A 13,935-nucleotide genomic window follows, 5' to 3' on the forward strand; every position below is an offset into this window, starting at 1 on the left:
GAGACCTCCAAATCTCCAAGCCTCTGGTGACAAAGCAGCGGCTTACAGAAGTGAGCTGAGTTGCCCAAGGTTAGTTTGGGTAGAGCGAGAAGGCTCCCCACCAGCCCCTGTTATGAGAACCTTGAATTTGCATCCAGTTAGTTTTGCAGGCAACAGCTACATCCTTTCATTTTAGCCCTGTGCATTTGAAGTACTTATCTTATCAACTACAGAAGTGGGACTCAATCCACTGAGCTTTGGAAGCCTAAACCTATCACTTAAAAAGCTAGAAGGCTATTCATATAAACTCAGTATTGGTGATGAAATCCCTGTATCGCTTTAAATTTTTCCTTCTGAGCTTAGAACTTGGACTAAGGGGCTGCAAATCAGAAAGTCACAAAGGCAAATGTGAGGGAGTGATTTGATCAGATCACTCAGCAGTCCCGTTGCAGCCAGCAGTGCAGGCATTGGCTTGTTCACTTCTCGCACTGAGCAAGAATGATGGTGGGAACTTGTGACACTTGATATGTGCTCAGCTCTGTGCTAAGAACTCATGTACCCACTCACACATTCCTTTGCTCTTAATCCTCCAACTACATTACCAGCGAGGTGCTGTTATTAACCCTATTTTACAGGCGAAGAAACTGAGGTTTAAAGAAATAAAGCAATCTGTCTAACGCTGCTTTAGACTTTACCTGAATCCAGGTGGTCTAAGTGCCAGGGGTCGGTGGCAGACGACATGGGTGAGAGGGTGAGCGGGGAGGCCCCGCAGTTGGACTCCACAAGCTCGCCCTGGATGTGGACGTGTGCCGAGGCGTTGGTTTGCCTCAAGGCCGCCTTGAGAGGGGCGATCTGGTTGAACTGAACTCTGGAGAGGCACCCAGTGAATCCTGGGGTGTTGTACTTGTGAATCTCTTGGTCAATCTTCCCTGTTTCTAAAAGAAAAAGAAAGAGAACATAAAAATCTTATTCTACTCACTGTCTTCCAGCTGTAGAACACACTCATCTTTGAATGCTTTGGTCTAAATCTTACTCTTAGATTTCAGAATGTTATATTCTTTTAGATGAAATACTAATGGCTTGATAAGGCTTAGGGCTAGAGACTTGACTTTAAAATAATCTTCGGTGTTACTAGAGAACCTGGTAGGGTGAGGAGAATGACTATTTGTTAAAATAAAATACATTCATAGTTACCTTCCAGATACTTGAGATGTTGCTGAAACTAACAACACTCACTTGGTTCTGATTGATTTTTCTTCCTGATGCTTCAATGACTCTCTTATGGATATTGAAATATTGAACAAGCCCCAGGTCCAGCTCTCCTGTACCTCTTCTATACCTCTTTCTTATTATTTAGAAATTGGGCATTCCCTTTCTTCAGAATTCAATCCCCTTAAAATCCTGAGGTTTAGCCTTGGCTTGGTAGCCCAGTTGGTTAGAGTGTTGTCCCCATGTGCCATGGTTACAGGTTCGATCCTTGGTTGAGGCACGTACAGGAATCAACTGGTGAGTGCATGAATGGGTGGAACCACAAATCAATCTCTCTCTCTCTCTCTCTCTCTCTCTCTCTCTCTCTCTCTCTCTCCCTTCCCCCTCTAAAACCAATCAATAAAAATATTTTTAAAATTCTGAGGTTTACAGAATCCCACCTGGAATCTGATGGATATTTGGAAGTCATGACACTTTCCCGACTCAATCTCAAACATACATAGGCATTTAAGAATCACCACCTCCTATCTGTTTTCACCTATGGTTGAGGCACCAGAACAAATGGCCACTCAGTGGTTGGAAACTGGGAACACCCCCGACTCCATCAGCTGCTTCTCAGACATAAATAGAGAGCTCTTTTCAGCCTGTCCAGCCCTGGAGTAGAGCTCCAGACAAAAGAATCCTGGGCTGGTAGCTCCTGCCGTCTGGTGGGACCTCAGTTCAGTTCAGTTCAATTCAATTCAATTAATCTGATCACAGGTATTGACTGTGAATTCAATTCATCTGATCACAGGTATTGACTGCAAGTAGTAGTAGCAGGAAGACAGAGACACATATAAAGATTTACCCTAAGCTGTTCACAACCTAGCTGGGAAAACAAGCATACAAACAACTGACTAACACAACTGAACACACGCTGTATAATAACAAGAGTTCATTCACTGAACCCTTAAAATGTTGCTGGGTGCTTTATGTGAATTAGACATTTAATCCCCAGAACAAGCCTGTGGGGAAGGGAATACCATCATCCCTATGGAATGTCTGAGGAAACTGCGGCTCATGGTTAAGATCCCTCCGCTGCTGAGGCCAGGCCGACTGACCACGAGTCTCTCAATCACTATGATTCTCTGAGCTCAGAAACTGACAGCATGTTTGGTAAAATGATCAGAGCCCATGCAAAACCAGGGGAGCAGGTCTGTGTAGGGTCCTGGGGAGCACCAGGAGAGGTCACACTAGAACAAGGGTTGACGTGGTTTTCACCCTCTTAAATTTTTAAACATACTATTGTGTACAGTATTGTTAATTCTGGGCACTCTGCTCAGAACAGATCTCTAGGACTTACTCCTCTTGCTTATTTGAAAGTATTGACTCTGAGCAACAACTCCCAATTCCTTCCCCCCCAGCCCCTGGTAAACACCATTCTGCTCTGTTTCTATGAATTTGACTAATTTAGTTTCCTGATATTCATGGGATCATGTAGTATTTGTTCTCCTGTGTCTGGCTTATTTACTTAACATAATGTCCTCAAGTTCATCCACGTTGTAGCAAATGGCAGGATTTCCTTCCTTTTTAAAGGCTGCATAACATTCCACAGTTTACACGCACGTGTGAGCGCGCATGTGTGTGTGTGTGTGTGTGTGTGTATACTACATATATTTTTTGTCCATTCATCTGTGGCTGAAAGTTTAGGTGTTTCCATGTTTTTGGTATAGCATTTTGTGAATGATGCTGCAATGAACAAGGGAGTGCAGATGTTCCTTTGAGATCCTGATTTCAATTCTTTTGGGTATATGCTCAGAAGTGGGATTGCTGGGTCATAGCAGTTCTATTTTTAATCTTAGAAAATCCTGTTTTCCACAGTGGCTGCACCATTCCACATTCCCACTGAATTCCCCGCATCCTCACTGCTTGTTTCCTGTTGGAGAACCAGGTTTTGAGGCTGAAAGAGAACTGCAGATTGAGTTTGTTATGAGGTCTGGGACCCATGTGAGTCTGATGGGGTCAGAGCTTAGACCAGACTGGGAAGGGCCTTGAATGTCACGTTAAGATGTGTGCATTTCTGTACGAAACTCAAAGATGTCTCAGCTGCAGAGGGCTGTGATGGCAACTTATTAGAAAGGGAACTGTAGTGGCAGCGTAGCACTTGCTCTTAGCAAGAGATCTCATTAGCCCACAGGACCCCGAGAACTCCCTGGGCTAAGAAGGGACTCCGCTGGGCGGAGGCAGGGTTATGCATGGATGTGGACAGTGCCTGTTTTGTTTGTCACCAGCATCTTCTTGGCCTTATTTAATCTGCAGTGAATCAGTTTTGGTTCTGTTTCCTCTGCCAGCGATTTGGATGGAGACCTTCAGACTCCGGCTCCATTTCGTACGGTCCCTGACACAGTCCTCTAAACGTTACGTAGGTCAGCCTTCCCAATCACACCGCAGAAAAGGAGCAGCTTCAAAGTGGTATGTATCTGAGGGTTCCCTATTTAAAGGGGGGTGCCCACTTCTTAAAGAGCTGTCCTCCCCTGAGTGTCTCCCCCTGAGAGGACCCCCAGGGGGTTATGATAACAGACAAGGTGGAGAGAGGAGAGCCCAGGAAGGAGGTTCTGATGGTGAATCTGTGACCAGAGGAGCGGTGGGAAGGAGCAGGGTGCCCAGGCCGGTTGGGGCTGTGAGCACTGGTGGAAATGTCAGCTAAGTGAGCACAGGCTGGGGGCGGGGCTGCTAGAACACTTTTCCATTCTCTTAGGGGCACTTAACTCTGCTCACTATCTTCTTTAGCTTTTGCCATTCTGTGTTTTCTTTTTGTTGTGGGAAAAAAATCACCATTTTTTCCAACTGTTGTTCCTTTCCTGAGAGGTGACTGTGTCACAAATAGCAGGGTTCTGATGCCCCGAAGAGCAGAAACAGCATTTCCAAACCTGAAAGCTGGTTGATGTGCCTCTAAAGACCCTGGGCTGAGACCCATTGCCTGGGGTGGGGGCAGCATTGCAATCAACACTCTTGGTTCTTCTGTCCTGATGGTTCCAACTCTTGGCCATGTGATACTAAGAATATCAAGAGTTTCTTATAAACCACAGTTGGTACACATGTGAGGTACTGGGTTAGCACTTTTGTGCATTATTTCATTAAGTCTCCTAACAACTCTCTGAGCTAGACAGGATTATCCCCATTGCACGGAAGGGGAAACTGAGGCTCAGAGACATTAAGGTTTTGCCAAAGAATAAATGTTTAGCCCTGGCTGGTTTGGCTCAGTGGATAGAACTGTGGACTGAAGGGTCCCAGGTTCGATTCCGGACAAGGGCACATACCCAGGTTGTGGGCTTGATCCCCAGTAGGGGGAGTGCAGGAGGCATTATTGATGTTTCTATCTCTCTCCTTCTCCCCTCCTCTCTGAAATCAATAAAAATATATTTTAAAAAGAATAAAAGTTTATATTTCATATAAAAAAGCAGAAAATGTTTTGTATTATTCTCAAGTTCTGTCTGAAAAAATGGACTGGATTATACTGTTTTCATATTTACTTGAATTTTTGGCATTCATAGTCAGGGACTCTTCATAGAAATGGCATAGGGAGCCTTTTTTGTTGTTGTTGCTGATCCTCCCCCAGGATGTTTTTTTCATTGATTTTTACAAAGAGAGGAAGGGAGGGAGGGAGGAGAGAGAAAGAGAGGGGGAGAGAGAAGAAGAGGGAGAGACAGTGACCTCGATGTGAGGCAGACACTTGGATTGGCTGTTTACCACACGTGCCCCTGACTGGGGCTGAGGATCAACTTGCAACCCAGGTACATGTCTTTGACCAGGAATCAATCCCAAGACCCTTTGGTGCCCTGACTGATGCTCTAACCACTTAGCAACACCATCCAGGTCTAGTGAGGCTTAAAAATAATTAATGGCTGTTAGAGACGGCTCTAAGACCATGTTTCATTGGTGACTGAGCCGACAATATGGTGTTCAGAAATGCCATGAACGGAGGTCAGAGTTCGCCAGCATCATTAAAGCACCAGCAAGTTCTGCAAGTGCTTGTCTGGAATAAAGATACAAACTTCTAAGAAATCTAACAAATGATCCTGAGGCTATCAATTCAGGGCATTTGAGCTTATTACACGTTAATTATGCTAATTGACTGGGCTGGTCTCATTCTGAAATCAAATATTAAAATATGATTTCGTGTAAGCAATTACTTTCTGCATGGAGATGTCTGGGCCCAGGCGTCACTTGGACAAAACCTGCTCTCAAGGATGCATATTTTAGAGATGCAGTACAATCACTACTGAAATGAAATTCTCAAGCTGTAATTAGTGCTTTAATGTCTGAGAATCATAGTGATGTGGGTTATAGAAAATAGCCCACTTCAGATACTGACATGATTCCTGGTGAAACCTGAAAACGAAATGCTCCTGACAATACTCTTAGGAGCACGCAGCAATTACATTTGCGATGCATTAGCATGCTTTCCACTCGTTCTTATTCAGCTGTTGGATAGCAAGTGACAGGCAGGAGTGCAGGGAAATGTAGACAGAAAAGGGCACCTGAACTAACGAGAAACTCGGGGAGAATAAAGCCATCTCTCGGCTCCGCAAGGACAGAACTGGGCTCCAGGCCTGGGACATGGATGAGCACATCCTCAGCAAACATTTAGATGCCGACTCCTCTGAAGACATTTCTCCTTTTCTTTTGAGATTATTTAAATTCTTCTGTATGTTCTTCTTGTGTAACCCATGTGCTACCATATGGGGCGCGGCGACAGTGTTTTGGACAGGTTCAAGCCTTGGACTGAGGAGAGGGCAGTCCTCTCATTGGCACGTGCAAGTCCCAGCTTGGAGGGCAGAGCCTTCCCAGCACAGTTATAGCCAACAGCTATAGTTGTAAGCTTGAGCCTGTGGTCCAAACACGTGGCCCCATAGAGTTCAGGTGCATGTAGTTGAGTAGGACTGAAACCCACGAGAATGTTGTAAACATCTTGGTCACCTCCCTACTTTGCCTCGTGGCATCTGCTATAAAATAAAGGGTTGTGGGAGCTGGCGAAGTCCATCAAGGGGCAGCGTCCCACCAAGCCACCAAGACCCAGCTTTCATTCTCGCCTGTCTTTTCTAAGCCTTTCATCGCCCCCACTCAGGGTCACTGAATCAGGCTGAGCTGGCATGAGTATGCCATGGCCGTGCCGGCTCCCCACACTACCAGGCACATGGTATCTATTCATCAGCTGAATTTAGTTATGTTTTCCATTTTTTAGAGTTTTCTATCACTATTCTTTTCTGGGGTGTGTGTGTGAAATTTCATTGTATTCATTCTATGCTTTTCTCTCTTACAGAGGAAGGTGGAACTAAATTATGCAGGTGTCACTTCAATAGCTCTTGACCTTTGACATTCACTAACTCAGTTACAAACAGGGGATCTGCTGGCAGAAGCAGGATCTCCTTCTCCTCACACATTGTCTCTGGAAATAGTTTCTAATAATTGATAAAGCTGGATTTTTCAGAAACAGCAATGAGAAGAAATGTCTCTGGGGTGTTGGGGAGTGGGTGGAGGGATTGAGCAAAAAAGAAAAGAGGGAGAGAGAGAGGACTCATGGACATGGATAACAGTGTGGTGATGTTGTGTGGGGATGGTGGTGGTGGGGAGGGGATGTGTGGAAGTGGAAGAGGGCAGAGAGGGAATAAATGGTGATGGAAAAAATAAGAAAAGATGTTATTTGAAATAAAAAAAATGTCGTCATGTGAAGATGCTAGTCTACTACACTATTTTGCAACAACATAAAGTATTACATTTTTCTTTGCATAAATTTATTCCAGTCTCTGAACTATTGGGGGCTACATACATAGGTTGAAATTGTCATTCTTGTCCCTAAAATCTAGTCTGAAAACTGCAGACTTATTATGGTTGCTGGTGAATATAATTCAGTTGTGCTTACAATAAAAAAGGGGAAGATATGGCCCCTCGGATGCTTCCAAAATGCATTTGGCATCATACAGAAACACACATCTGAAGACACATTCTCCATTTTTTCCTGAATGCTCCCAGTGGTCAGTCATAAGACAAAATGCCTGGTGCCCATTTCTGCAGCCTGGGACATGGTGTGACTTTTCAGGGCTAAGAATACAGACTCTGAAAGTAACAAGACCTTTTAGAAAAATGGACTTAGCTGTCAGTCTCCCCACAGAGCTGGGCGCTGGATTACTTTGTTAGAAATGTAGGTCTGGGTTTACCTCTCAGAGTTTTTGTAAATATAAGCTACGTGTCCCAGCTATTTGCTGTTGGAGAACGGGGCACTAATGGATGGTTGAGTTTTCCATGAACTTGATGTGAACGGACCTCTTCCTACTGAGTTTTATTCAACTTTTGCATTTGAACTTGAAGCAGAAGTAGAAAATGACCTAAGTCCTATGTACAAAATGACTAACCTGAAATGTAGTACAGAAGAATCATTTCTTTCTCTGTATGCCCTGCTTCTGCTAAAACTTTTTAAATTTATTGGGGTGACTTTTTTTTAGACTTTGGAAAGTCCTATTAAATTGTAGTAAATACCACAAGGTGAGTGAGTTAAAGCTTTTAAGTTTTTTCCCTAATTCCTATCCAAACCATTGAAGAAAATTCCAGCCCAGTCCAGCCCCTGTTATTTCAGCCTGCTCCATGGGGAGCAGAGGAATGGGGGCATCAGGGAAAGGTGCAGAGAGGGCGCTGACCTTGTACACAGCAAGGGCAGCATAATGCAGGGCAGGCTAGGAAAAGTGTGTTAACAAATGTTGGCATTTCCAGATAATGTCAATTGGAATGATTCAGCAAAGTAAAAAGTTGTTTCCTTCCTCTGTTCTTGCTTGTACTGTAATTCCTGCCCCAGGAGGCCTCTATAGCTGTTTTACCCAAGAGAAAAAAATTCTTCGAGGACTAAGATTGCATGAGAGGTAAACATGAATGCATCAGGGCCTGGGTGGTTGAAGTTGGGGTTGAGCTAAATGGTTTTCCCAGGGCGATGAGACCTGTCAGGCTCACAGGGAGAGGAGACTGCTCCCAGAGCATGTGCTGGGGGTCCCCTCGATTTGCTCTCCATGTTACATAATTAACATAAGAAAGAATGGGGCTCGTACATATAGAATGGTGTTCAGAAAGCAAAGTGTAAATGCTTTGAGGCTAATCTAGAAACTGGAGCGGATCATCACATGAATTTGAACATTACAATTATACCTGCCAGATGCTACAAAGGAATGTGGATGGGTAGGCCTGCGGTATACAAGTGTGTTTCTTCCCACACCCCCCTTCCTCTGCTCTACCTCTAAAACCAACTCATTATTTTCAGATTGGAGGGCAACAGCCTACTAGGTTGGGGGAAGGGACAGAGGCTATCTACATTACAGCAAAGCATTTTATTAAGTTTCTCATGACATTTTTGGGCTCACGATAGTAAGAGTAATATGTTAAAGGTAGACTTATAATGAGATGAACTGTGGGTGGAATTCGATCAGAGTGAAAATTAGCTTCAGGGGAGAATTTTAGTGGTATGGTTCCAGGCTGACATTTATTTACTAATTTGGATAAGGACAGTGGCGGCACATTGACCAGCGTGTCATATGGCATTTTATAGAAAGAGGTGGTTATACATTTGATGAAAGGGTCATGAGCCAAAGGGACTTTGAAAGGTTGAAATGATAGCCTAGACCTAACTAGAAACATTTAGGAGAAATAAATACTGAATTTCTATAATTGAAAATACCACCCACCTCCTCCCATCCCTCAAATCACCTTCAATATCAAGTTGCATAGAACACACCTCATAAAAGTATGCACCCTCTTCCCTGTCTTCCCTAAATACTGCAGCCCAGATAGGACTAGGGTATTTTAATTGTAAGCGAGTTAGGAGTTCAGAGTGAGATGTGGTTGAGTCAAGGGAAGGATGGAGTCTAAATTCTAACCTCGGAGGTGGTTTCTGAGACTGTCCCTAGAGGTCAGAATGAGCCCAGACAGGTGTTCAGCTCAGGACAGCGCCTTTGGGACGAGGCATCAATGATAAACCAGGGTGCGTACAGCCGACGGCCACCATGCCTGAAACTATGCCACCTGACAGAGTCGAAGGAACTGCGAATGTTTACTACCCCGACTTTCAGAAAATCCACATTAACAAAGATCTATCCCCTGTGAATTGTTAAGTACTCCTCCCGATGGTACCAGGGTGAACCCATCCAAAGCACAGAAGAAAAGGAGAGCAAAGCTGATCCCACCACTGCACCTGCATCTGTCTGTAAGTCACCTACACCCAGTGGTTTGTATGGCTTGGATCAGGTTTAGAGGTCTGTGGATTTTCACTTTCCTTTTCATAAAGGACGAGGGACTCTCTGGGCAATACTGTGCGGGGACCTTCATTTTCAGCTCCGACTGTGCTGGCTGCATGCTTATTTTCCCAGCTGGGCACGCTCTCTAGTCCTGTTATTATCTCTACCTTTCTAGCTGCCTGTACATGTCCACCGCACGTCAATCTCCACTTCAGAAGGTGCAAATTACAGTGGCGGCAGCCCTTGGAGAAAATGCAGTTTCGAGAATGAGCTGGTAGTCATTTTCTCGTGGTGTCCTGCTGCGTGCTTTGTTTCAGAGAGTACCAGTGCTTAAAATATTTTATGGGGCAACGGCATTAATCTCTCTTATAAAATATGTTACTGTGAATCCTAGGCATTGTGGGGAAATGAATCTGCCTGGAAAAGGTGTTTTCCTGGATAACTGAGGATTTCACTCTCTTGGCATGAGCACATTTCGGTGTTTCTCACTCAATATCCACCTAGAAGGCTTTCTTCAGGAGACCCAACACCTGACTTTCACAGGCCCCACTTTTGCCTTCGAGGGCCCTTTCCTCCACAGCAAACAAGCATGATATTTTTGGACTGTGTTGGTGTAAAGATGATGATGTTAATATATTAATACATTTCTTCCACCGAAATATCCATTCTTTTCCTTCTGGTTTTAAAAGACGTTGACACATGTTCATGGGTCTCTAAATGATTGGGGCCTTAAGGTCTGTGGCTACTGAACCTCATGGATATGTCTGCCCCTGCAGAAGACATGGGGTGACTTTTCTTGATGGCTTGGGGCTTGACTGGGAACATTATTTTATTTTGCCATGGAGACAGCTGCCCAATAGCCCTGGATTTTGCCTTTTTTGAGTAGGGTCTGACTCCACCTTTCTTTGCCTCTGTCTTATAAAGGCAGAGTAAAAGCCAGGCCCCTGTACTGGATAACCTGGCCTCCTTCCTGCAAGAGTAACCCGAAATCACAAACCCCTTGATGTTCTCTCCTTCCTGAAAGTCAGATTGTGCTCCACCAGCATTTGAAAACTTGTGAACAATTTTTTAAAAAAGAGTCATCTTCTTCAGAAGATGACATTTCTCTAGCCATGATGCTATCTACTGTTTGTACAACTTCTTCTCAATGTTTGGTTTTGGGCAAAATTTCTTGGGGAAAAATGTGCTTTTCGTTTTATAGCAAGATTGAAATGAAAGTCTTACACAGGTCAACTTTTTCATGGAATCATTCATTCATTCATGGATTTATTAAGTATTGTATGCTAAGTGATGGGAATTCAGTATTGAAAAAGAGTTCCTTCCTTTAAGGATTATAATTTAATCTTATATAATATTGTATATTCTGACAATATGGCTGGCAGTAATATTATTTGTTGTGTGAATTAATGAATGAATACGTGAAAGAAGAAAGGCCTACTTCATTAGAGTGAGCTAAAAACACTACCTTAACAATAAGCCAAACATCATACCTTTCCTTACAGAAAGCCTATTGCTCTAAAATGATATTTCACTAAGAAAATTAAAGCAGGGAAGGGCTAGAGCAGGGGTCCTCAAACTACGGCCCGTGGGCCACATGCAAATACAAATATTGTATTTGTTCCCGTTTTGTTTTTTTACTTCAAAATAAGATATGTGCAGTGTGCACAGGAATTTGTTCATAGTTTTTTTTAAACTATAGTCCGGCCCTCCAACCGTCTGAGGGACAGTGAACTGGCCCCCTGTTTAAAAAGTTTGAGGACCCCTGGGCTAGAGTGAGAGAGAGATATTATTTTAGACACCACAATCAGGGAAGGCCACTGCTGAGATTACGTTTGAGTTCTGAATCAATTTCAGGGAGGCCACATGCTCATCTAGGGCACAAGCATTCGAGGCCCGAGGAACAGTAACTGCAAAGGTCCGAAGGAAACACCTGCATGTGTGTCCTGGCTTTCCCTTAAAGGTTGAAACTAGGGGCTGGAGTGAGGGTGGGTCCTGCTTGGCCAGGTGGAGATGGATTGACTTTCAAGCTTCCTGTTAGCAGCTCTGCATTCATTTTGGCATGTGAGCATGAAGGGTCCTCCTGGTGAGACAGCCTGCCTGTCTGCTAGATGGGGTGAGGCAGCTCTGTGGCCCCGCAGCCTGCACACAGCCGGAATGCTGGAAGGACAGGTAGGCGATAGAGGCCTGGGACTGGGCACGTTAAGATGGGAGGGAAATGGCGGGGCCATGACCTTTAGTAACCCACAGATGACATTCCCCCAAACCTTAGCACTTTGGCAAACACATAGGTATGAATAGAACACACATAAAGAACGGATGTCACATACAAGTCACTCTTGGTAGAAAATTGGAATTTCCAGATCTCCCAACAAAAAGATAAAACAGCCCTGGCTTGTGTTTCTCAGTGGTTAGAGTGTCAGTCTCAGGCTCTATTCTAGGTCAAGGGTACGTACCTGGGTTGCAGGTTCGATCCCCAGCCCCAGATGGGGTGCATGTGGGAGGCAATCAGTCGATATGTCTCTCTCACATACATGTTTCTCTCTCTCTCCCCTTCCCTCCCTCCCACTCTCTAAAAAATATCAATAGAAAAAAATATCCTTGGGTGAGGATGAACAAACAAACAAGACAAAACACTGTCTTCAAATTTAGCACAGCAAGTGCATCTACATTGAGGCATCCCTGTTTACATTTCAGAAGGGAGGCTTTGTCCCTGTTGCAACGGTAGGGAGAATTCCTCCTTCCACACCAATAGGCTGACACAGGCAAACCACACTAATAACAGAGCTGACATTTTGAGCACGCACTTTATGCCCTGCGCTGAGCGATTTACATGCACTACACTCTTTAATTCTTGTAGCTCCTCTGTGAAATAGGTGCTATTATTATCTTCCTTTTCATTTTACAGAGGAAACAGGCCAGGAGGAGATAAATATCTTAACCCTTTCTTTACCCTGATCTTAACTGCTCTTCCCTAAAGCATTCCTCATCATTGAAAGCAGAATATCAGAGAGCTGATGCCTAGACATATATTATAAGGGAGGCCGGTTCTATTTCCAGAAACTGAAACAAAAGTGTACAGCCCTAGTTGTGGTTTCTCAAGGTGCAGTCTGGACACCCTAGCAAGTGGATGAGACATCCCCAGGTTCCCAGTGTTGGAGGGGGCAGGCCAGTCACCCCCTATCAGCCAATAGCAGTCTCCTCTCAGGCATTCAACCCCTAAGTTCTCAAATACTCCCCTCCCTCCTGTTTTCACTTCAGCCTGCCTCTGGTCACGTCTGTGTTCTCATGCCACTTGCTTTCTTCTTCCCATTTCATTCTAATCTTGCCCTCTGAGGAATGTTTCTGAAACTCAGAGGGGTCCTCTCACTCCCCTTCAACAGCTACCTCTACTGGAAAGAACATGCTCCTGGAAATGACCAACAAGACCCTCCAGGCTCTGACCCTGCCTGTCTGCCCAGCCTCCAGGTGTGCTGGTCCACTCCCACCCTCCAGCGGTCCAGCCACCTTGAACTACCTCTGGACTGAGTCAGGTGCACCCTGTTGGTCTCCCCAGAGAAGTCAGGCATAACAGGACTTGTGACATTTATGTGACCAAAGGTTTTTCTCCCCCATGAGACTGGAAGCTCCTTCTCAAAGAGGAAACTTGTCTTCCTCACATAGCAGGGTGCCTGGGACCTGGGTCCTACACGTCGTGAACGAGATGTGTTTTTCCTATGATACAGCTTCCTGCTTGTCCGATTACTTGTGAATCTTCTACATACAAACATCCACATACTAACTATAAAGCAACTGTTTTGATTCCATATGCATACATTTAATCACACTTCCTACATGTGATACAGTGTTTAGTTAAAATCAGGAATATTTATGAACACTTTCTAGAGAAAGGCCCCGTGCTGGGCAGTGTGACAGAGAGAAATAGGTGCAATCCCCTGCAGGCATCTCACTGTCAAGATTAAACATCAGCCAAGGCCCCGATGCACACTGAGGGCTGAGAGCTAGAGGTCTAGACTGGGGCAAAGAGGATCAAGGGAGGCCCGAGGGAAGTGACACAGAAATGGTCACTGACCCAGGGCACACAATTTGAAAAGGAAGGAGGAGGGAGAGGGAAGGACGGGTATATCCCACAACAAGGAAACCAACAGGGCATGTGTGGGACCTGCAGTGCTTCAAGGGGCGCTGCCAGAAGCTGGGAAGCCATCTGGGGTGGACATGCAGGGCCTCAAGTTTCTGATCAGTTTGTACTGGATGCATTGGGGCATCTCTGAAGACACTTTTTAGAATTGTGCTAAAACACATAAAATCTATGAGCATGGGAAAATTTAATCAGAGATGTGTGTGTGTGTGTGTCAGGTCAATTTGAGGGAGACAGACACGGAAAGTGGGGAATCAGGGGAGACAGAATAACAGCCATCCTGAGTGAGGGGGTGAGGGTCTGATGGGGCAGGATGGCAGAGGGGATGGGGAGAAAGGTGGTGACCTGAAAAGGCTT

At 44.8% G+C, this 13,935-nt stretch overlaps 1 protein-coding gene across 1 annotated transcript in view; it reads right to left on the minus strand.

Moving 5' to 3' along the window:
* CNTNAP2 (contactin associated protein like 2) overlaps positions 1 to 13,935 on the minus strand; it is a 1,215,871-nt gene that overhangs the window by 19,501 nt on the left and 1,182,435 nt on the right. The window contains exon 21 of the mRNA XM_006088715.3: positions 675 to 914. Coding sequence (XP_006088777.1) covers positions 675 to 914 — 240 coding nt within the window. The remainder of the gene's footprint in view (positions 1 to 674; positions 915 to 13,935) is intronic.

The sequence above is a fragment of the Myotis lucifugus genome, unplaced genomic scaffold, assembly GCF_000147115.1.
Source record: "Myotis lucifugus unplaced genomic scaffold, Myoluc2.0 scaffold_51, whole genome shotgun sequence".
Classification (NCBI taxonomy): Eukaryota; Metazoa; Chordata; class Mammalia; order Chiroptera; family Vespertilionidae; genus Myotis; species Myotis lucifugus.